We start from the raw sequence: 25,070 nt of genomic DNA on the forward strand, positions 1-25,070 counted from the left end.
GTGATATATGACTTGACTTTATTGTAAAAAATATATCATATACACATTCTTCGTAAAAAAAGTTTGCAATGGCTAGGCGGAAAATCGTGTGGGATATTCGTGTGGGACGAATACATTTCTAAGCTTAATTTTACTGCTTTATGAATATAAAAACCAAAAGAAATGGTATTCTTTGTAAAGAAGACACTCCAAGCTTTCAAATGAACCCATATATGGGCTGATACCATATAAGAAAGGCTATGCAAATGAAGCATACACATTTTTAACGTGACTTTGGACCCGTATCCGGGTCCGCATAGCTTAACTGGATAATCACTTATGCTGTCCAAATTTACATGCCCCCGTCCCCTTCTAGGCCCCTGCCTGTCATATAGGTCAGAGCTGCACCTGTTTTCATCAGCTGGAAACATTGTCAACAAAAACCGTCTCTGGTTACTTTCATAACATCGGTTCCCTGAGAGTGGGAATAAGACATCGAGGAGGTTTCTCCGCTATGGGAACTCTTCCAACTTTTCCCGAAGTCCTATTGGCTCAACCCAGTCCAATTGACTGGCCAATTGTCGCAAAGTATGCAAATCGCATGCAAATACTAATGAGCTCCAGAGGCAGTATAAAATGCGGTGCACACGACGATTATGTCAGAATCTGATACTGAACGCCGCTTCGAGCTGGTCGAGCAGCGAACTCGCCGACTTCCGCGAAGTCTCGTTCCCGCTCTCAGGGAACCGAGGTTAGTAACCGGAGACGTTCCCTAGGTTTTTCCGCTATGGGAACGACATCCAATCCTGCCGTAAGAGAGGCTACGAGCAGCCTGAACAAGTTACCCACTCCGCGAGATAAAACACACATATAATTCCCATATAATCAATAGCGACGCTTGTTAGGCGGGCTCTCAGCTGATAGATGAAATAAGCCAATGAGCGTCTAATACCCAGGTATACTAAATTTGCATATCTGGCCAGTAATAACGCAAGCTGCACTGAGAACAGGGCAGAAACAACAACAGTATTGAGAGGGGGGCTGCACAGAGATAACTGTGTTAAAGCCTTCTACATTAAAACACTCCAGTGAATGAAGACAATACACTTAGAAGAACATATTATAGAGGTAAAATGAGTGCTTGTGAGATATTTTTTGTCTAACTGCAGAGCAACGCGTCGCAGCTCGGATGCTCGTGCTCCGGACCGCATTCATCCTCGCTACTCTCAATAAGAAAGACTCCTCTTGGACAAACACAGACAAGAATATTTCAAAATACATGATAGCTTGGCAAACATAATCGAAAACATTCGTTTATGTCTCACGTGAACATAAACTGTTGAGTAATAAATCTGGTGGATGGATGTGAATATTAAAGCGACCACATTTACCAGCTGTTTCTGTCTTCAATGTTAATCCATAAAAAACAGAAAATCATTAGTTTGTCTTGGCTTGTCTCGGCTTCTTTTATTTATTTATTTATTTATTGCTCTAACATGAATTAAACTCAAACTTTCAGGTTTTTAGGTTTGTAGATGTTTAGATGCAGAAATGGAAGAATCCTTGCAAGTTTGAGTTTGTTTTTTTTGTATGCATGGTTGGGCTGTATGATATATTTTTTTCTTTCTGTGTGTGTGTGTGTATGCATATACAATATATTTATGTGCATCCATAACTATCCATAAGCTTTTCACTCAAAGTCTAACACTAGGGACTGTTTTTATGGGGAGGGTATCTTAATAATGCAAGGGTAGGTATAGGGACTTGTGTTTTTATAGGGTGGGTTTTTATTATTATGTATTGTTGTATTTATTGTTTATGGATCCAATGTATTGTTAATGTAAATGCACCTTCAGTCCAAGACAAATTTCCCCTGGGGGATAATAAAGATTATTTTCATTCTCTGACATTTTTTATACATTTAATCTATTCTTTCAATATTATTAACAAATACAACTCTATTCTTTGAGGGTGCTTACAGTCTAAACATTTATCAAAGAGAACAATGCCCAAGTTCATTTAGTCAAAGTTCTTTTATGGTTTCTTTCTTTCTTTTTCTTAAGACCTTTATTCATTCAGTTCAATTACCAGGTATTAAATTAAATAACATGAGAATATTTGTTTGAAGACTTCACAATTCTATTTAATGATGTCAATTCCTCCACTTCTCACTCCAAATCCTGCCGTTTTCTCTACTCAGCTGCACAGAAGAATTAAATATTGTAGCACCGTAGAGAGAGAATCTACTCAAAAAGAGAACATGTGAACAAGTTTCTTACAAAAAAAAATCATAATAAATAAATAAAAAATAACAACAGCACAGAAGGTCTGATAGCTAGGGTTTTAGCAACAAAAATCTAACTAGTCTATGATTATCCTAGGATGTGCTGCTTGTTTTATATAGCACTACCTGTACAAAACTTTTTCCAGTTTATTTACTCTAGTTTGGATTGTAAACACTGAAGCATTAAAGATAATCATTGTGCATACTGAATTGTAAAAAAATATATCCCAACAATGCTAGTTTTATGTCATTTTCTGTCCAAACTTCTGTGAAACTTCTGCATGTTGGTACAAAGACACCCATATTTGATGTGTAATATATACGAAGAGTGGGATTTTGGACTAATGAGATATCACGGTGGGTGGGGATACCCAGAGTAACATCCCAAATCTAGAAACCAATCAATCGACAAAATTTTCTGTTGCTTTTCACAGTCTCTGCTGGTTAGGACAAAAAATTTAACATGGGTGAGCTTTAATCACTTGTTGTATACATTTAAAAAATATAGTTCTCATATTTTAGATTTTTTAAAACCTATCTTGTTAAACATAAGAACATTGATATGATATCTAGATATTGTCATGAGAGTAGTTTTTTACACATAAATGGAATAAAAAAATCAATGTGAAGACCTAGAATTTGCAGAATGGGTTACCATAGTATCTCTGTAATTACAAAACCACAATTTAGTCCAAGCTATAGATAATTGTTAGTAAAGCCAGATCCCAGTCCAAGACTCTTTTTCAAAAAAGATGGGCATCTCCATTGGGTGTGAAAATTGTTAGGGAGTGCAGATCTATGATTACCCAGAAGACTGGAGTGCCCATTAGGTCTAATCTCCTTTGATGATTGTAGTCATTTTGACCTTGTGAAATTAAACACAACTGGAAGGGTGGTGAACCTTAGCAAAGGTTCTACTAAGAATATATATCGTAACTAATAATTGTCGAATTTATTTGAATTTTATGTTTTTATGTTTTTCTTATTTTGAGCATAAACTGATGGAAACTTTTCTTAAATAACTGATGGCTACCTGGGTTTTTTATTAGTTGTTTATTTCTACTCATCTTTCTCTACTACAATTTCTCCATGAAGCACCCTCCTCCTCTGACGCAGCATATGGAAGTACAGCTGAGGAAACACTAAAAGAGAAACAGACAACAATGAAAATAAAAATAAAGTAAAATAACTTTATCAAACCATTATAATCAGAGGCTGTTTCATTAGCCTCAGTTTCCAAAGCTTTAACACCAAAGTTTTTTATACACTAAAATAAACTATAGCAAAAAGCAACAATGACAGAGATAATTTACATAGGAATTTACATCATATCATGGTCGAAAATTAATCTGGGCTTGGGGCAAAAAAATCTGAGAAGATTTATTTTGCAGTGCAGACAGTTTCTTTGATTATATATTGGGAGAATTGTGTGTGTGTGTGTGTGTGTGTGTGTGTGCAGTGTGCAGGACCAAAGTCACTGGTCACTGGCCACTTAAGTGATAGGGAATGCTCACTTTCTGTATATCATATATTTTCAGGTCATTTAAAACAAGGTTCACTTAAAACAAAACATTGTTATGTGTTACATAATATATAAAAGGAAATATGCACTGAAAAGTTATGTAGATGGTTGAGTTGTATGACTAAGAGGTGTTTCAACCATTGCAAAAAGTATGTTTAATTTCATAGATTAATTTCATAGATAAGCTTAATTACACAAACTGGCAATAGAAAAGGGGTGTCTTCTATATCTATTAGGGGTGTAACAGTACACATATTTATACAGTTCGGTATGCACATGTACTGAACAAATACAGCATTGTTCTCTTTCATCATCTTGTGATTGAGATCCACCTATGGGGGAAGGGCATCCATGCCTGACCTCTGCAGAAGCATCCAATTGCACCAAGTCTGGCTTGACAGACAGGAGTGCGTGCCCAGTGTCAAGTAAGGGACAGCCCCTTATGATGCAGTGATGCAAAACACTGCCCGTGTGCTCGCTCATGTCACAGCTCAGTTCATGAAGTGGGTTTTATCTCTTCATCTCAGCCCATAATGCGATCTCTGCCGCTCTGTCACAGTGACGTGCTCATACACAGCAGTGCTGCACCACTGGAGAAATGCAGAATTTTACACTCAGGGAACCCCTCTCGGGGCCATCAAGTTGCGGAAATTGGTAACGACAGACCCTTAACAGGATGGGGGGCCACCCAGGAGGGTAGAACAGTGAACGGTGTGTGGAAGAGCACACTCCACTCAGCCCATATAAATTATTTTGAGCTCCTTACTGTTTGGAAGGCTCTGAAATATTTTCTGCCCTGCCTGCAGGGGAATCATGTGCTGGTGCGTTGCGACAACACCACAGCCTTGGCACATATCAACCGCCAAGGTGAGATGTGTTCCTCAAAGCTTCTATCTCTTGCTCACAAGCTGTTAGTATGGAGTAAGCGGCACTTTCTGTCATTACAGGCGACCCATGTTCCAGGCATTCTGAACAGGGGTGCAGACCTTTTGTCGAGGGGGAACCCACTCTATGGAGAATGGCTCCTCCACCCTAAGATAGTGGGTCTACTGTTTGGAAGACTCTGAAATATTTTCTGCCCTGCCTGCAGGGCAATCACGTGCTGGTGCGTTGCGACAACACCACAGCCATGGCACATATCAACCGCCAAGGTTAGATGTATTCCTCAAAGCTTCTATCTCTTGCTCACAAGCTGTTAGTATGGAGCAAGCGGCACTTTCTGTCATTACAGGCGACCCATGTTCCAGGCATTTTGAACAGGGGTGCAGACCTTTTGTCGAGGGGGAACCCACTCTACTGAGAATGGCACCTCCACCCTAAGATTTTGGGTCTGCTGTGGAAGAGGTTTGGTCAGGCGGCCATCGATCTCTTCACCTTGTGCAAAATGAAAAAAGTGTGAACGCACTGGCCCACCCATGGCCCAATGTGCTGCTCTACGCATTTCCTCCGTTCTGTCTAATAACTCCTACTCTGGTCAGGGTGAAAGAACAGAGCCTGACTCTGATATTGATAGAACCCAGATGACCCAAATCTCCATGGCTGGTAGAGATAATCCCTCTTCTCTATGCCCAGACATGGCCCCTCCCATTATGCACAGACCTTAAATGGCAAACTTAAACACATTGGGGCTCTCCCCACGTGTTGTTGTTACTATTCAGAATGCCAGAGCCTCTTCTACACACTCCCTTTATGATTGCAAGTGGCGTGTGTTTGAGGAGTGGTGCGAGGGGCGCCAGCTGATATCATATCAGTGCTCAGTCGCTGATATTTTGGGTTTTTTGCAAGACCTCATCGATGGTGGGAAACCCTTCTCCACCATTAAGGTTTACTTAGCGGCTATCACTGCATGTCACGTTGGGTTTGACGGAACTACGGTAGGGCAACACCCCCTTATTCGTAGATTTATGAAGGGTGCCCACTGTTCCCTTCCAGTCCCTAGAAGAGTAGTTCCAGAATGGGTCCTCTCCATGGTGCTGGAGGCCTTGTCTCAACAGCCTTTTGAGCCCCCGGGTCTTTCAAGACAGCTCTGCTCCTGGCCTTGGCGTCAGCCAAACGTGTCAGTGATTTGCACGCACTCTCTGTTCATCCCTCGTGCACTACATTCTCTCTTAGTGGAGAAAAGGTCTTTCTCAGGCCTAACCTGACCTTTATACCAAAATGCTTCCCAGCTTTCACTTGTGAGTTGCTTGAGCTTTCCGCTTATCACCCTCCTCCATTTTCCCTTCAAAAAGAGAAAGATGGAGCCGTTGATGGCTTGCAGTTTGTTGCTCTATCTGTGTCTGTCTGTCTTGTTCATCTTCCCGTCTCCAAATTGTTATGCACTGCTGACCTATGATTGTCAAACATTGCTGGACATTCATACCTCATTTCTGGCAAGCAGCAAAGATGGTGCAGCACGGTTTATCTTTGAACCGTGTGGATCCCTGCCATCAGATATATGGGGCTGTATATGCCATTGGCCTCTTGAACCAACATGAAGGAAACGTAGGAGGAAGCACGGCAGACAGGCTGGGATCTCCTTCAGATGGAAATTACACCTAGTTGTGAATCCAGCATACTGTTTCCGGCCTGGAAGCTGGTTCACCGTTCTGCTGCTGTCTGGTCCTCGCTGGTTGTTCCCTCCCGCTGGCTTCTCTCTGTCTTCTCCTACTGCTCACCTGACCTTCGTCTTGCATCTCTTCACATCAGCTTCGGCACGCGGCAAACTGGGGCAAATTCTGAAAATCTCCGCTCTTTGCACAGAGTCCCGGCCACCTCCAGCACCATAAATCAACCGAAATTGGCTCTGATAAACGCTCGTTCGCTGGTAAATAAGACCTTCTTGCTGAATGATTTTTTCTCCTCTCATAAGTTGGATTTCATGTTTATCACTGAATCTTGGACTCAGGTAGGAGATTTAAGTCCTTTTTCCAAACTGGTTCCAAACGATTGCTCGTTTTTTAATTCTCCCCGGCAAAATGGTTGAGGGGCGGCGTAGTGACTGTTTTAAAAAATACTTTTTTCTCTCGCTCTCAGAGAATTGTTGCAAAAGTTTTTTCCAGTTTTGAAGCTCAGCTATTAAGTTTTGAGTGGAACGGTCCTATTCTGTTAGCTGTGTTGTATCGCCCGCCACATCTGGTTAAATATTTTATTCTTGAACTTAAGGAGTTAATGGGGTAAATCACTACAAATTATGATCGTTTTATAATCGTTGGTGATTTTAATGTTCATGTTTGTTGCCCATCAAACTCCCTTTCAAAGGAGTTTTTAAGTCTTATGGAATCTTTTAACCTTACACAGTGGATAAATGAGCCCACCCATCTACAAGGGCACACTTTGGACCTAGTGCTCACTTATAGGCTTTCTATTTCTGAGCTTGAGCTTTCTAATGCAATTATCTCTGACCACAAGCCTATTTTATTCTCTTTGTCACTACCAAATCTACCTTCTCTGTGATGTTGTTAAGCTGTCTCGGACTTATTCCTCTCGGTTCCACCTGGATTTTAACGTGCTTTTTAAGGAACTGAGCTCACAGTTGTTCTTCGACATATCACTTTTTGATCTGAATGTCGACCAACATTTTGAGATGCTAAATAATGTATGGATGGACATTTTAAATGTGACTGCTCCTCTCAAAGTTTTTAAACAAAAAACTAAATCTGAAAGGTGGTTAACTCCCGAAATCCGCTCTTTATGATAACCGTGCAGAAAAGCAGAGCGAAAATGGAAAAAGGATAGACTTCAATCTTCACATGAGGTGTATAAGTCTTCTCTTCTGACCTACCAGACTGCTGCTAAGTCTGCAAAGGCAGCATATTTCTCTAGTCTGATTTTAAACAATCAAAATAAGCCAAATGTTTTGTTTTCCGTCATAAATGCTCTCTTAAATCCATCTGTTAATTGTATACCAAATCCATCAAATGAACTATGTGAAAGATTCTTGAGCTTCTTTTCTGAAAAAAATTGTAAATTTGAGATCTCAGGTGATATCTGAGAATATCTGTCACAGGTGTGTTACTGTTTAGTTCCTGTTTTTACTTATTTGGTCCTTCCAGTTCCTTTTCCCATTATTAGCAATCACCTGTTCCTTGTTTTTAGTTATCGTCTTCACCTGTCTGCCCCTCGTTATATGCTATTTGAGTTCAAGCCCGTTCTGTTCTCCCTTGTCTGGAATTGAATGTCAACCCCTCGTCCTATGTGTGAGTTCCTGTCTGTGTGTTCTTTATTTGGAGAAATAAAGACTGTTTCCTGTTAATCCTCTTCGTCTCCATGCTCCTTTGTCTCCTCGTGGAAACCTGTGACAGAATTCCAGACCAGACAATATAGTAAGCGGCGCCCCTTCTCCCCGTTTTTAAAAGTGTTTTGCTTTCCTTTCATTTCTCCCTGCTCACATGAAGGAACGAGCGATGTTCATCGCCGTGGCTCAGACGAGCCCTGACCCTGTCAGCTACGCGAGTGCGTTCGTGCTGCTCGCCCTCACCAGCTCCCTCAAGGGGCAAACCCTCATGATGCTGTTCCGGATCGGGATTACTTACCATCGCCCCGTGGAGCTCCCAGACACCACCAACCTCGACTGGAAGGAGGCAGTCATCCGGTGTCTGGAGAGCCTCCGATCCCGATCCCGATCCGGGACCCCTCCGTCGGCCATTCCTCAGTCAAGCCTGCCGGGCGCGGCTTTCTCCAGCCCGCCGGCTGTTCCGAAGTCTAGTTCAGAAGTTCCGAAGTCTAGTTCCGAAGTTCCTGTGGCAAGCCCGCCGGCCGTTCCTGTGGCAAGCCCACCGGCCGTTCCTGTGGCAAGCCCACCGGCCGTTTCTGTGGCAAGCCCACCGGCCGTTTCTGTGGCAAGCCCACCGGCCGTTTCTGTGGCAAGTCCACTGGCTGCTTCAAAGTCGAGCCTGTCGGTCGTGGCTCACTCCTGCTCACTCCTGTCGGCTCCAGCCCCTAAGTTCGCTCCAGTGCCCGCTCCTCAAAAGCGCCTTGCTGTGTCTGCTCCTCCAGAGCGCCCTCCAGAGCCAGCACCTCGTAAGCGCTTCCCAGATCCCCCGTTTAGCCCAGGAAATGCTCCTGATCCCCAGTTAAGCTCAGGGAGGGCTCCTGATTCCTCGTTTAGCCTAGGGAGGGCTCCTGATTCCTCGTTTAGCCCAGGGAGGGCTCCTGATCCCCAGTTAAGCCCAGGGAGGGCTCCTGATCCCCAGTTAAGCCCAGGGAGGGCTCCTGATTCCTCGTTAAGCCCAGGGAGGGCTCCTGATTCCTTGTTAAGCCCAGGGAGGGCTCCTGATTCCTCGTTTAGCCCAGGGAGGGCTCCAGTTCCCGAGTATAGCCTACGGAGGGCTCCAGTTCCCGAGTATAGCCCACGGAGGGCTCCAGTTCCCTAGTATAGTCCACGGAGGGCTTCAGCTCCCGAGTATAGCCCACGGAGGGCTCCTGTCCCCGTGCTTAGCCCAAGGAGGGCTCCTGTCCCTGAATCCCCTCCAGAGGGCCCTCAAGTGCCCGTTCCTCCAGAGCGCCCCCATATACATGTGGCCGAGCCAGCTAAGGCCACGGAGGATCCGCCATGGCCTCCTCAGTCCCCTGATCCGCCATGGCAACCTGAACTGCCTGATCCGCCATGGTCCCCTGAGCTCCCTGATCCGCCATGGCAACCTGAACTGCCTGCTCCACCATGGCCCCCTGAACTCCTAGATCCGACCTATTCGAGCCTGTTCTGTTCTCCCTTGTCTGGAATTGAATGTCAACCCCTCGTCCTACGTGTGAGTTCCTGTCTGTGTGTTCTTTATTTGGAGAAATAAAGACTGTTTCCTGTTAATCCTCTTCGTCTCCATGCTCCTTTGTCTCCTTGTCTCCACCACAGTAGGCAACCCGTGACAGTAACCACTTATAATGATCCTGTTTTTGTTGAGGTTTCCCAGTCATCAACTGTATGGGAGACCTTTGATCCAATTTCTTTGCAATTCCTCCCTGAAACTATTATCTGCCTCAAAACTTCGTTCTGTCCTCACAATGCAATACACCCTCAGTATTTTAAATTGTTAATTGAGTCTGTTGGCCCCACTTTACTTTCCCTACTGAACAAATGCTTATCAATTGGTTTGGTTCCTGCATGCTTGAAATTGGCCTCTGTTACTCCTTTGCTCAAGAAGCCTTCCTTAGACTTGTCTGTTTTGAACAACTACCGTCCAATTTCTGTGGTCCCTTTTATCTCTAAGGCACTGGAAAAGATTGTGTTGTGTCAGCTAAAAATTTTTCTAAGTACAAATCACATCTCAGAAATCTTTCAGTCTGGTTTCAAGCCTTTCCATAGCACTGAGTCAGCTCTGCTGAGAGTGTTAAACGATATCTTAGTTGCGTGATTTTAATTCTCTTAGACCTGACTGCTGCCTTTGACACACTACAGATCATCAGTTACTCCTGTCTAGATTAGAATCTTGTGTGGGGCTAAAAGGCTCAGTCTTGAATTGGTTTAAATCTTATTTAACGGATCGATATTTTTCAGTCAAAATTGGCAACTTTACCTCCTCTGCTGCCCATCTCAATTTTGAACTTCCCCATGGATCTACCTTAGTACCTCTGCTTTTCTCCCTCTACATGCTTCCTTTAGGTTCGATTCTGAGAAGGTGTGGTGTATCTTTCCATTTCTATGCCAATGATACCCAGATCTATCTGCCAATTAAAATAAATGATCCTTTAGCCATTGATTCCCTATTTACATGTCTTGATGAGGTAAAGCATTGGTTGACTAGTAACATTTTAACCTTAAATGACTCAAAGACTGAGGTCATTGTCTTTGGCCCATCTGACAATTTCAAATTTAACAACTCAATCTTGGATAGCCTGGAAGTTTTTGAATGAAAGTGTGTTAGGAACCTTGGTGTTTTCTTAGACAGTCAGCTCACTCTAGAAATACACATCTCCTCGGTTGTTACCTCTAGCTCTTTTTTAGCTCCGCTTACTTTCTAAAATCAAACATTGTCTGCCTGAAAAACCTTTTGAGACAGCTGTTCATGCATTTATTACCTCTCGATTGGACTATTGCAACTTTTTGTATTGTGGCATCTCAAAGTCCCAAGTAGCTCGTTTCAATTGGTCCAAAACGCAGCAGCCAAATTTCTTAAAAAAGGCTGCAAATTTGATCCTGCCACCCCCTTTCTGCAAGCTCTTCATTGACTTCCTGTTAATTTTAGGATACATTTCAAAATTATTTTATTTGTTTATAAATGTTTACACAATCTTGCCCCGCGTTACCTATCAGAATTGCTGCATCCTTACAGTCCTACCAGAGATTTAAGATCTGGTAATCAAAACCTACTTATGGTTCACACCACAAGGCTGAAACGCAGAGGAGATAGAGCTTTCTCGGTGATGGGCCATTAATTGTGGAACAGCCAGCCAGCACCCCTTAGAGCTGCTCCATCTTTATAATTTTTTTAAATCTCTTTTGAAAACTCACTTGTTTTCTGTAGCCTTTGCAAATTTATGTTGTGTGAATGTATTTTTATATTTCATCATTATGTTGTACAGCACTTTAGTCAGTCTTGTGATTGTTTTAAATGTGCTTTATAAATAAAAGAACTAGAACTAGAACTCCTCTGCAGAGGAACGGATGCTAAATGCTTTATGTCCTGGTCGTGCCCTGCGGGTTTACATCGACAGGACCAGCCTTTCAGGAGGAGTGATCAGATTCATTCCTGGGGCCTCCCGAACAAGGGGAATCTCATTTCTAAGCAACACCTCTCTCATTGGCTAATGGATGCCATCTCTTTGGCATATGAATCTAAGGGAGTGCTGCCTCCAGGGGCCCTCGGAGCACATTCTACTAGGGGCATGGTGGTCTCCTGGGCTCTATTTAAAGGGGTTTCCTTGCAGGACTTTTGCAGGACTGGGCCTCACCACATACATTTGTCAGATAATACCAGCTTGATGTTAACTAGACCCCGGTAGCTCATTCTGTTCTATTCCTGTCATGACAACTCTCGGAGGGATTGGCATGGTAATGTACATGACAATGCTAATGTATTTGGTCTTGGCGGAATAGATCTGCTAGGCTGCTGCTGCTGCTGCGGCAGAGCAAGTACAGAGACTTGCTACTGCCAATACATCCACAACATGCTGTTGTGAGCATGTAAGAAATATTGCTGCTGCAAATATAACATACATGAAATAACCCCCATATAGCGTACATGAATCACCGCATGAGGTGTATGTCAGGTTTTGAATGCATGTTGCCATATGTAATTTCTTTTTATGTCTGGTATTGCATTCTCACTTTGTGGGGGGTCTGATACTTGGTGACGTGTCAAGCACTGCCTTTTCAGGTGACCATCCTCTGACTAACAGGGCTGCACTGTGAGTGTATTGGGCAACCGGGGAGTTGTCCATTACTCCCATAGGTGGATCTCAAACACGAGATGATGAAAGAGAACAATAGGTTACTGTTTGTAGCCCCGGTTCTCTGAAACATTGAGTGGAGAGAACCACCAAGTTTGCCCCGCTTGCTGCATGAGAAGTGAATATGCTCACTAAGGAAAGGTAGTGTGTGCAAGGGCTTTATGCTTTCGGTTAAGGGGCGGTCGCTTACCTGCCATTGGGCACTCAAGCCACTCTATGTTTCAGAGAACCTGGGTTATGAACAGTAACCTATTGTTTTATCCACTGCATGAGTGGAACTTCACTGGAAACTTCCAGTTATATATATTGTTCCTTTTGATAAGAAACAAAGTCTCATAATTTTTTTTTCAGGAAACTCAAAGAATAGAAATGCTGTTTTGACAGTCTTTGATGTGACGTGATAGATCGCTGTCAGTTCAAACGGCAGCGCAGAGCGTGAGTGAAAGTAATCATCCCTTCCTCCTTACTACTTGTTTTAATGCAAAATAAACAATTGAACATCTCACGCCTCATGAAATTGCTCAATCAGAGTTTTAACCACAGAAAGACGTCAATAAACAACATGTCACATAGCATTTCATTTACTTTAGGCAAGTCATCAGTGTTCACAGCTTGTTAGTTAGCTATAAATGAAGTCCAGTGTAGAGCATTTCAAGAAATATTAGACTATATACTCAATATATTTTACTTTACCTGTTAGTGATGTCTTATTTAATGCATTTTAAAATAAATCTGTTATGAAACAAGTTATGACAGCACTGTGTAAATTTCAACAACAAACAGAAATTTTATAATTTATAATTTAAGTTAAAAACTACACAATGTACAATTTACATGTTTGCATACATTTTTTTAAGTTGAGTGTTGATTATTATTATATTAAAAATAAAAAATAATTTAATTGTTATTAATTGTAACCTTATGGTAATGTAATTAATTGTTAACCTTATGGTAATGTAAAAGGGCTCCCTATAGTTTAGAGCATAAGCTGAGGTAGATTTTTATCCCTACAAAAATAAATTGAGTTTATCTATCTATCTATCTATCTATCTATCTATCTATCTATCTATCTATCTATCTATCTATCTATCTATCTATCTATCTATCTATCTATCTATCTATCTGTCTATCTATCTATCTATCTATCTATCTTTGCTTTAATCACTGTCATCTTGGACTTATTCATGCCACTAGGTGACAGAATATAGCTTAATGCAAAAGCAATAGTTCCCAATGCCACTGTAGACATGAGCTATAGAGTGGTGCAGGTATGACATCAGAACCTGGAAGACTAACTTGGCACTGATTCCTTCAAGATTTTCCTGTGGGGTTTTATAATGGATTTTTCAAATTAAGCCTGTGGTAAACATAACTTGACTATACTTTGATGTTTTGTTCCACAACGTAAACTGCACACACCCATACAGAAAATTCACATTTTAAAGCAGTTATGTTTATTTTTAAAAATGTATCTTTCTAATAACTAACTAGATAAGACCGTTTTAGATGTCAGTATGTGCATTTTATACTAGTACCACTCTATTAGTAGTCAGTCATGGTCAATTTATTCCTTCCAATAGTAGCAAGCTATGCAATGATAAAGACTAATTTGACTGGTCTTATGGTAGAAACGTGACAACCCCAATGAGAAAACAGTAGCATGCAAGTAAACATTTTATTGTGAGTTGAGTTCTTACACGGGATGTAGGACAGCATGACGATGATCAAGAAGTAGTAATAGTCAAAGGACACATTGTATTTGTTGGGGAGCCTCAGGGAGTACATGCCAGATCTCCGCACATATGGTAAGGCGGCATGTATGGTCAGCAGTTCTCCAATTACTCCCAAGGGATACATGACAATAAACATGTTATACCTGAGGAAGACGGGAGAAAAAAGACAAAGAAAATAAATAAATTAGACTCAATTTGACATTAGACATCACTCATTATAAAATACACTCACCAACAATTATTATGTAGCACTACGCTAACTTTAGTTACCATACATTGCTTCACAAGATATTAATTTTTTTTTTAAATGATGTGGTTAATTATAATTAGGTTGAAGACGTAAGTTAGGCATTGTAGCGGATTAGCTCATGGGGAAATATGAATAATTAACCATAACTAATTATGATTAATTATTAATATTTTAGATCCACTGTAGATATTTAGCTGACCACTCAGGGTCAACCGTCTTGTCAATTCTAAGAACGGCAAAATATGAGGTTAAATTCTGAATTAGAGCAACTTAGTTTTGGTTATACACTTGTTTGCAGAGTTGACACAGTATAAACTAATTACTAAAGCACTAAATAAATTTCCACTGCTAAAAGCTTCACAAGCTATTCATCCAAGCATGAGGACAGGAACTTCCCACTCTTGATTCTACATATGCCTGCTACATATCCCTGAACTGAATTATTTTTCATTGCTGGTGGGGTTAAAAAAATATCCCGCATGGGTGATGCTACTCCACCATCAGACCATACGTAATTCCAAAATAAAGATATTTAAAAAAATATTGCCAAGTAAAATACTGTAATGGATTGTCCTGAGCCCTTGATCACTTCCACTATGGAGTTAATTTATTATTTAAATTTTGATTCCTTCCATTTTTGTTTGATGCAGCATTTTGTATGTATATAAGTATGTTTTAGCTGTTTTAAACATTTAAAAAATAATGAATCTATCTTTATATCTTTTAGTTGTTTGGGGTGTAGGTAAATTAAACAATCTGCGGTGATGTCACATTCGTCAAGGCTCTGTAATTATAAACTTCATTCGTCCACTTCACAAAGTGGAACACACTTCATAATAGCAGCGGAGAAGTGCTTAAGGATGTTTGTGAGTGTGTGTCTAAAACTGAAGTGGAAATTGTGTTATTCAGTGTTTTTTCAAACCAGTCTTAGAGCACCCCAGCCAGAGAGTTAGTGACTCAGAGTCGCATTTTAATAGACTTCAGACTCCACTCCAGACCTGGCCTGAAAAGATTTCAGACCTGACTTGACTCAACAAGTGAACTCGTGAATATTTTAAACACAACTCAAGTCTTTTATCTTTAACTACTGATATCATAAAGAAAGAACTTGGAAATTACTTATATGCTTTTACTATATCTGCATCACATATTTCCTTGTTGATGTAGATGGGACTCTTATCATAGTATTTGATGACGTATGGTGTATTTTTATTATTATTAAAGGGCCCCATCTTTAAAATATAACCATCTAAATGTAGACATAATGGAAGACTGCTTACATTTTTCTTTCTCTTCTCCTCTCTCTCCTCCTTCCTTTCTCCTCTCCGACATAAAAGTTTACTATTGCTTTATTATCTTTATGCTCCTTATACTGTTACTATTCATAGAAATCTTTATGCAACATATAGCTCTACCTCTCTCCCTCATTATTGTAGTCTTTTTTGTTTGTTTGCTTGTTTCTTTCTGACAAATATGACAATCTTTATTCTTTATGTTCCTGAATTGTTTTCTATCTGTTTGTCTACATAGAAAACGTTTTTTATTGTGTTTTTACACAATAGGCAAGTCATACATTTTTTGATTATAAAAAATGTGTCGTCAAACATGTACTTATACAAATATGCAGTATATCAAACATTTTGAGCAGCTTCCAAAACTTAATAAACAATTTGAACAACAACAACATTATCATTTGAATGTCCCAACCCATTAGAATACTGTCATGGAACATTAGAGGATTTAGCTCCCGAGTAAACAAGAAAACAATTAGCTGGTTGTATTAGTCACCACTTTCATGCTACTTACAGCTCTAAAACACGAGGGGTGTCAATTCTAATTAGGAAAGAAATTTAATTTACTAAATAAAGCAACTATTACAGACACAGATGAACAATATATAATTGTCAGCGGTTGTTTCAGGAAAGATGTCATTACTATAGCAAATATTTATGGACCTAATACAGATACTCCATCCTTTGTCCATTCTGTGTTCGCAGAACTAAGTAACTTCCCCAATGCCCCTATCATTCTAGGGGGTGACTTTAACACAGTACTTAATCCACAATCTTTCTAATCCAATAAATAAATACAAAACAACCAAGTCTGCAGTCACTATTTCTAAATACATGGAAGAACATGGACTGAAAGATATTTGGAGATTTCATAATTCTGATAGTAAAGAATTTGCATATTACTCGTCACTTCATATATCATATTCAAGAATAGAAATGCTCCTCATAAATAACTTTATCTTTATTTTTTCACCACATAAGCAGTGGTGGAAAGAGTACTGAAAAAATATACTCAAGTAAAAGTACCATTACCTTCCAAAAAATGTAGTGTGAGTAGAGTAAAAGTACTTGTCCAAAAAACTACTTGAGTAAGAGTAAAAGAGTAGCCTATTTAAAAGTACTCATGAGTATTGAGTAGTGAGTACTGAGCTGTGGATTCTACCCCCTCATAATAAATGCTGTACACCGGAATTGATACATTTGTAGCGAATCAGCTCATGACAGGAAATATGAATAATTAACCATAACTAGTTATAATTAACTATTCATATTTTAGATCCGCTGTAGATATTTAGCTGACCTCTCAGGGTCAACTGTCTTGTCAATTCTACCATTTTCTCCTTTATGAAGACCAATGACAACCGCAGACATTTCTCCTTCTACACTATGGGAAACTGCTAAGGTGGTAGGTAATTAGAGACAAAATAATAGCATTTTGCTACTCAAGAAAAAAAGAAAGAAGAAATGAGAAAAGAACAAGAGCTTAGATATGAGATAAAAAGATTAGAGAGGTTACTAGCTAGTACATTTTCTGACAAAATTTCAAAAGATCTTATAAAAACTAGACAAGAACTTAATAATATGATTAATAAAATAATAGAATACTCTGTTTTACAGCTGCAACAAAAGCACTATGAATTTGGAGATAAAACAGGGAAATTGCCATCAAATCTGTTTGTATCTCTAGTAATACTAGATTTTTCTACGTTTTCAGCTATCCAAGATAATACAGATACTACAACACAAGATCCATATTTAATAAACAAGACATTTAAATCCTTCTATTCTAGATTATACTCTTCAACAAATACATCAATGATAAAAGAAGCAGACATTTTTCTGAAGAATATTTCACTTTCTCATAAGTGTAAAATCCAAACAGTCATCTTGGAACAATCATTAACAATGAAAGAATTTAAGACAGCATAGCTTGTTTGCAATCACGTGATTCTGACGTGCGGAATTCAGATGGAGGGCAGGAAGTAAAAACAGAATGGATAGCCTGGTCTCATGTTTCAAACCAGTTGGGCGCAAACCACGCCCCCTACGCGAATTCATTGGTCAACCCTGTTACGTCACCTGAGAAGATGTTTGGACAAGGTCGTTGATGGATCCGTCGCTGACAAACGGTAAACAGTTCTTTTCAATAACATTTTATTATTAGAAGTATTTGTAGGTCTCAATGTGAGTTTTTAAAATTATCATTATAGTTTTCATTTTAACTTTGATCTTTATCTTATTAATTTCGTTCGCTCTCAGGAGAGTACGCATGTTTAGGCTGTGGAGAAGACCAAGCCGTAACGTTACATCTGAAGGTAAAAATTTGAATTAAGTTAGAATTTTTATATATGTATATATATATATACAAGGTTTAAATTGGGCTCGAGCCGTCCGGCACATATAAACTCAAGCAAGCAGATCGCCGAAAAAATAACCCTGATTGCAAACAAGCTATTTCAAAAGTGAATCCCGCATTTATATGAGGGATGCAGGATATATGTCAAGTCTGAAACTTTGCTGCATGTACAGGGTATGTGGCCATTGGTCCTGTTTTGCAGCACGTGAAACAAAACTTTTATTCAAATTCTGAATTGATTATAGCCAATAAAGCGAGCAAATAGGGCTTCCATATAATCACTAAAAAGCTGTCACTCACTTCAATTTCTTGCAGTCTCACAATATTCCATTTTAATTAATGCAGCTCTCTAAACTGCACATATAATATCTTATTTACATCATGTCTACGTGTGGCATTTAGCATTGAGTGAATTCTGACTGTCTCATGCTGAATGCATGAGTTGGCAGCCCTGTACCTACTGTATTTATATATTTCTTTATTCATATCTTAATATATTATATCTTATATTAACCATTTGCACACACGAGCATTACCCAAACTGTGACTCGGCTCCTCCCGACCACAGACGCAGGTTTACAAGCCACTTTTTCCTGTGTTTTTCAGTCAATTTCTTGCCTTTTCCCCCCTTATGAACAACAAATTTTTGTACACGATAAAAGCTCATTGTGGTTTCTCGATTTGATAGATTTGAGCATCCATAAACAACGTAAAACATAGGCATTTTGAGTTTCTGCTAGCGATTCCTATATAGAAAAATCACTTCCTGCATTTCACGCCACAGCAATGACGTCATGTGCAAACAAACTATTAGATCACATACCTAATAATAAATCTGCAGGATCAGATGGCTACACAACTGAATATTATAAACTGGGATATGATATCAACCCTGTATATAAGAATGATCACTGATATTTTACATACAGATTCAATTCCGAAACATATGAATACAGCACTAATCACTCCAATCTTAAAACCAAACAAACACCAATTGCAGTGTGCTAAATCAATTATCTCTTATAAATACAGATCTAAAAATAATTAGTAAAGCCTTAGCCATGTGGCTAGAGACTGTTATCCCCACACTAATTCACGCAGACCAAACCAGATTTATTAAAGGTAGATATACAAAAGACAACATTCAGATTATTTAAAATAATACATTTAGCTAATGACACAACTTCAATTTATTACCCCATCTCCATGTGTTATTGCTACATTAGATGCCGAAAGGCATTCGTTAAGGTCAGTTGGTCTTTCCTTTTTGCCACACTCAATCAATTTAGTTTTGGAGAATATTTTACAAATTGGATCAAATTATTATATAAACTCCCAACAGCATTGGCCGTGACTAATGTTCAATGTTTGCTGTTCAAGCAACACAGGACACATGTTTTAACCTGCTCAATATACTTTTTATTATTTTATGTATATTTGAGTTTTAATAGGTTTTCATGTTGTCTTAGCCATTTTATTCCTCTTATTATGTCAAGCAACCATTTTAATGTCTGTTGATTTTCACTTAACATTGTTGTCTGTCTCATCTTTTAAACACTCAAAGCTCTCACATAGTATAATATGACCCCTTTTTAACAAACGTAACCTCTTCCAATAAGGCAGATCGTTACAACTTTACTTTTTTCTCCATGAAATTTATGAAATCCCACACGCTCCTGATACATATTTGTTATTAAAGCATCAACATTCAGAACACTGTTATTTTTAACTAAAGCAAGCGGCTGCTGCATGCATGGTTTGGCATGGCAGAATGCCAGCAAAGAGCGCTGCATTTATAATCTCTAAAAGACATCTCAGTTCATCGCACTCTCACAAATCTGTTATAACACAATAAATAGGCTATATGCATAATTAATCTTTCATAATGTCTACAATTCGTGTGTTATAATGAGAGGATTTGTGAGCACGCAAATTTCAGCACTGCATTGCTCGACACTGCAAACACGTGTTATAGCCTAAATAGAAACTCTGTATACGCTTGCACCTGTTAATCGTTTATATTTTATATTAGTTCATGTTGCTTTTGTGCAATAGATGAATAACAATTTATTTGTTTTAGATATTTTATGTTTAGATATTTCTATTTTGCGGGAGTCCCGTGAATCATTTTATTCTCCTGCATCCCGCACACACACGTGTGTCTACCCGCCCGCACCAGCACTCGCCCATCTTGTCCCATGTCGCACTCTGTTGCGTCGGGTCATGCGGGAGCAGGTCTCTAATCGACTGGCACTTGACTCGACAATGCGTGAGCATTCTCATTCTACAATCTCTAGATTATAAAACACTGCATTCTGTCAGCTATGTAACGCGGCAGTAACGTATAGACACCTCGGCTTGTAACTATACTCCAATTACTATTTTGAAAATTATAACGCGTTAAATTACTCCGTACTAAAAAAATTAATCAAATTACAGTAATGCGTTACTAAGTAATGCGTTACTGCCCAACACTGATCACTACCACTCGCGAACCATTATAGTAAATCAGCTCAAAAGGGAAATATTTATGACTAATTATAACTGGTTATGATTAATAATAAATATTTATATTAGATCTTAGAATTAACTGTAGCAGAATCAATATTACAATTATTTGATCTGTCCGTCCACCGAGCAGACAATATAATCATTTATCAATTCAAGGAAAGATTATTTTCCTGGCCAAGGAAAGTAGCTTTCCTTCTTTATGCAGTGCTAGCAGTAATTTACCATGTAAGGGATCAAACATTCAGTGACTTCGAATTGTGAGCAATGCACAGAGGCAATCAATTGTGAATATAAGGAATTTAATAAATGAAACTTTATCTAACATATAACTAAACTAAGCACAACACATATATACAGAATGAAGGAAAGTAAGGAAGAGAGAGAGAAGAGTAAAAGAATGGCAGTATTTCACATAAATTAACCACAACCTAATGAGAATCATCAACGAATCAAAAATCACCTTAAAAAGGGGCTCAAATTTAAACACGCATCTAAATAGTTGTAAACGGTTACTTGCATTGGCTTCGATTGCGGAACAAGATTCCTGGAAGTTTTCTTTGTCTTCTTCTGAAGATAGGAAAGTCCACAGTGGATCGAAGTTACTTGAAGATAAAAACTGCCAGAAAATCCAACTCAAAGAGGAGAGTCTTAGTGTGTCGTCTCAAAAGAAGAGGTTTTCTGAGCAAAGATCAGAAAACCTTTCTAAAGATTGGGTAAAAAGTGTTTCATCGCCTGGGATGACTTCTGTGCAGCAGTGAAGTGCTCCGCGAAACTCTTGACCACGGGTCTGAACAGGCCAGTGGGGGAAACCGGGGAATCAAGGAAGGGGACCTTATCCACGTCCTTGATCTCAGTAAGGTTTAGCCATAATTGGTGCTCGAGCACCACTAGGCTGGTGGTGCGTAGAGCCAGATCAGTCACGCAGCGCAGTTCTTTTAACGTCACTGGGTCAGGGCCAGACTCGTTAATGCATCTGAGTTTGGCCTGAAAGACCTGGAGAACTGCCATGGAGTTAAGTGCCGAGGCTGCTTGTCCAACCGAAGAGTAAGCTCATCCATCGAGGGCTGAAGTTATCCTACACGGCTTGGACGGGTGGGCGACCTTCGCCTTCCATCTGATGGAGGTGGGTGGGTAGAGGTGTGTGGCCACAGACTCATCCAGGGGAGGCAGTCTCTCATACCCCCTTTCTTCAGCACCGTCGACCGATGTGAGGGTGGACGAAATGGAAGTACGCAGGCAAGCCGAGTAGGGGGCACACCACAACTTGGTGAGCTCATAATGGAACTCTGGGAAGAACGGAGAGGCTCACTGACAAGGGGCCTGGCGGTGCGCCGGAATGAACCATTTGTCCAGGCGGCTGCGAGAACAAGTCACTTGCGGCAGCAGAGGGACGCTGGTCTGGGTGAGAAAAGAGGACAGGAGAAGTCTCTCTGTAGGGAGATAGTATGGCACGCGGGGTCTGAGCCGGCATGAGCTCGCTCATCTCAGAGCGCTGAGGACCTCTGCCCTGCTGGTTTTTTTTACTTTACCTTGTAGCATCCCTGGGACATATTTTGTCTTTAAAATAGAACCTTGTCCTTAGTTCCTTACAGCCTAAAACAGCAAAAGATCCAACACCCACAAAAACACTGACCATGCAAATAAATACAGTAAACAACCGGATAAAAATTATTTTATTATGTATGGAAAGCACACTCTTTCTCCCATTGTCTCTCCCATACAAACACATATAGTACAGACACACACACAAACTAGGGCTGCAACAAACGATTATTTTGATAATCGATTAATCTAACAATTATTACAATGATTGATTAACTAATCATCGATTATTTCACTGATTAATCAGTAGACTTTGATTGATTATTCAGCTTTTGCCATTAGTTAAAATATTGAGTTATACATATTCAAACAAACAAAGGTAATCATTTCAGCTTTTGAAAATCATATTATGTCATTCCAATTATTATACATAATAATTTGTATAATTTATACAAATAAATATATTTGGCACACAAAATGAGATGACAGACAGAAACTTTCATTCACCATTTATTTAGCTTTATGAAAAAGTAACTGAATGACATCATTCTGTCTAACATCTCCTTTTAAGTCATATGAATAAGAAAAAAAATAAAGCTAAGTGATGAGATGTTTTATTTTTGGATAAACTATTTTATTCACAACATAATCTCTCTTTAATATACCTTATAGGGTTATTATAATCAAAGCAGTCCTGAGCTAGATCAAGCTTTGATAAAAAAAAGCTTAGAATACAGGAGTATATTTACTCCTGTACTCCCTCTTTCTACTCCTTCGAAAAAAGTGACTCTATCCAATGTGCCACCTCTCTCGTTATGGTAAATTGGTTTCTCCGATTAAAATGATTCCAACTGGGTGCTTTTGAAGCATGTTGTGTCATTTAGGCACTATGTCTACATGATTCTACAAGACAATCTGCATGAATTGGATTTGTTTTGAAACTTTTGTCATGACAAGTTTAATTGTCATTTTTGCTACAACTAATAGCAGGAAGTGTTTTGGATGTGGTGAATCAGGGCATCTTATCCGAGCTTGTACAAGCAAATTGAATAAGCCAGAAAATAGTCATCCACCGGCTGATGGTGAGAGAAATGTCATTACGCATGTTGAGGAGAATTTTAGCGCTGCCTTGCCTACTGTTGTTGAGGTGCCTGAAACAAGTGTGGTGCAAAAAAAACTGTACCAATAGTAAATGCTGAGAGAATTACAGAAGTGATGCCGTCAGCTAAGCCTACGGAAGGGGAGAATGTTGTTGACGCTGATGCGGAAAGGGATAAAGTATCCATGGTGAATGTTCAGTTAGCGAGTCAGGTGAATGAGTTGCGAAACATGATACCTGTTTCTGATGCAGAAAAGCTAGTTCATGCATTCATGACCTCTAGACTGGACTACTGTAATGCACTGCTAGCTGGTTGTCCTGCATCTTCAATAAACAAGCTACAGGTAGTCCAAAATGCAGCGGCTAGAGTCCTTACCAGGTCAAGAAAATATGATCATATTACCCCAATTTTACAGTCTCTGCACTGGCTACCTATTAAGTTCCGTATCAGTAACAAAATCTTATTACTTGCCTATAAGGCCCTTAATGGGTTAGCTCCTGCATACCTAACTAGTCTTCTACCACGCTACAATCCATCACGCTCCCTAAGATCGCAAAACTCTGGACTTTTGGTAGTACCTAGGATAGCATAGTCCACTAAAAGAGGTAGAGCTTTTTCACATTTGGCTCCCAAACTCTGGAATAGCCTTCCTGATAACGTTCGGGGTTCAGACACTCTCTCTGTTTAAATCTAGATTAAAGACACATCTCTTTGGCCAAGCATCCAAATAATGCATCTCATAATCTTGTACTGCAGTTATATCTGATCAAATGCACATTATTATTCTTTAGTTTGGGTTAAACAAATCAATTTGGCTTGGTTGGAACAGCAGCTATGCTAATTATGTCTCTATTTGTTTCTCTGTTTTTTGCCACGGGATGTAACTAGGATTTACACAAGCTTCAGTCTGGATCTAGAGGCTGCGCTGAGGCTGGGATAGAGTGAGCTGAGGCGGCGGGGTTGCCCGGCGGATATCGTCCACTTTTGGAAGACCAAACAAAGTAGTTTCGCTTTCACAACGAAGCACACAGCGTCTTCACGACATGGCTGCAGCGTCAACAATACTACAGTGAGACTAAAAGTTACACCTTCTTTCTTTGCATGAACATTTGCACGGTGTTATGCAAAGCTTCCCACATAGTGAGGTAGATATGTGGGGGCGTGTTAGAACGAGCTGTTTTAGGTAGGCGTGGCTGACTCTGAACTTTTATAAAGAATATCTCTTTGGATTTGAAACTTTATTCTTTGAAACTTTACAGATCTTCTTTATGCACCAAGAGCTTGTAACACTCCAAAGAGAAAGGAAAAATTGAAATTGCATCATATGACCCCTTTAAACAGAAATGTCAGGCTTCTGAAAAGTATGTTTATTTCTATGCACTCAATACTTGGTTGGGCCTCCTTTTGCATGAATTACTGCATCAATGTGGCATGGCATGGAGGCAATCAGCCTGTGGCACTGCTCAGGTCTAATGGAAGCCCAGGTTGCTTTGATAGCGGCCTTCAGGTCATCTGCATTGTTGGGTCTGGTGTCTCTCATCTTCCTCTTGACAATAGAGATTGTCCCCCCATTGATTCCCCATTGTTTGCTGGCCAATCAAGCACAGTAACACCATGGTCATTGAACCAGCTTTTGGTAGTTTTGGCAGTGTAGGCAGGTGCCAAGTCCTGCTGGAAAATGAAATCAGCATCTCCATAAAGCTTGTCAGCAGAAGGAAGCATGAAGTGCTCTAAAATTTCCTGGTAGATGGCTGCGTTGACTGTGGACTTCAGAAAGCACAGTGGACCAACACCAGCAGATGACATGGCAGCTCAAATCATCACTGACTGTGGAAACTTCACACTGGACTTCAAGCAACATGGTTTCTGTGCCTCTCCACTCTTCCTCCAGACTCTGGGACCTTGATTTCCAAATGAAATGCAAAATTTACTTTCATCTGATTTACAAAGGTGTGTTTGAACTAAGAATCTGATGTTTACTTCAGGTTCTAGATCTGCTGAATATCCAATGGCCCCATAGCTTCATGCTTCATTTCTCTTCTCTTTACTGCCTAAGCTTTAATCCTGTTCCTATACCAACTGTATGCGTGTGTGTGTGTGTGTGTGTGTGTGTGTGTGTGTGTATGTGTGTGTGTCT

The 25,070-nt window shown here is 39.9% G+C and overlaps 1 protein-coding gene across 1 annotated transcript in view; it reads right to left on the reverse strand.

The window, feature by feature from the left end:
* Window positions 1-3,298: 3,298 nt before the first annotated feature.
* LOC107568855 (very-long-chain (3R)-3-hydroxyacyl-CoA dehydratase 1-like) overlaps window positions 3,299-25,070 on the reverse strand; it is a 114,082-nt gene continuing 92,310 nt past the window's right edge. The window contains exons 9-10 of the mRNA XM_016254847.1: window positions 13,847-14,025; window positions 3,299-3,405 (exon numbers count right to left, since the gene is read on the reverse strand). Coding sequence (XP_016110333.1) covers window positions 3,323-3,405; window positions 13,847-14,025 — 262 coding nt within the window. The 3' untranslated portion in view covers window positions 3,299-3,322. The remainder of the gene's footprint in view (window positions 3,406-13,846; window positions 14,026-25,070) is intronic.

Source organism: Sinocyclocheilus grahami, unplaced genomic scaffold, assembly GCF_001515645.1.
Source record: "Sinocyclocheilus grahami isolate Dianchi unplaced genomic scaffold, SAMN03320097.WGS_v1.1 scaffold1287.1, whole genome shotgun sequence".
Taxonomy (NCBI): Eukaryota; Metazoa; Chordata; class Actinopteri; order Cypriniformes; family Cyprinidae; genus Sinocyclocheilus; species Sinocyclocheilus grahami.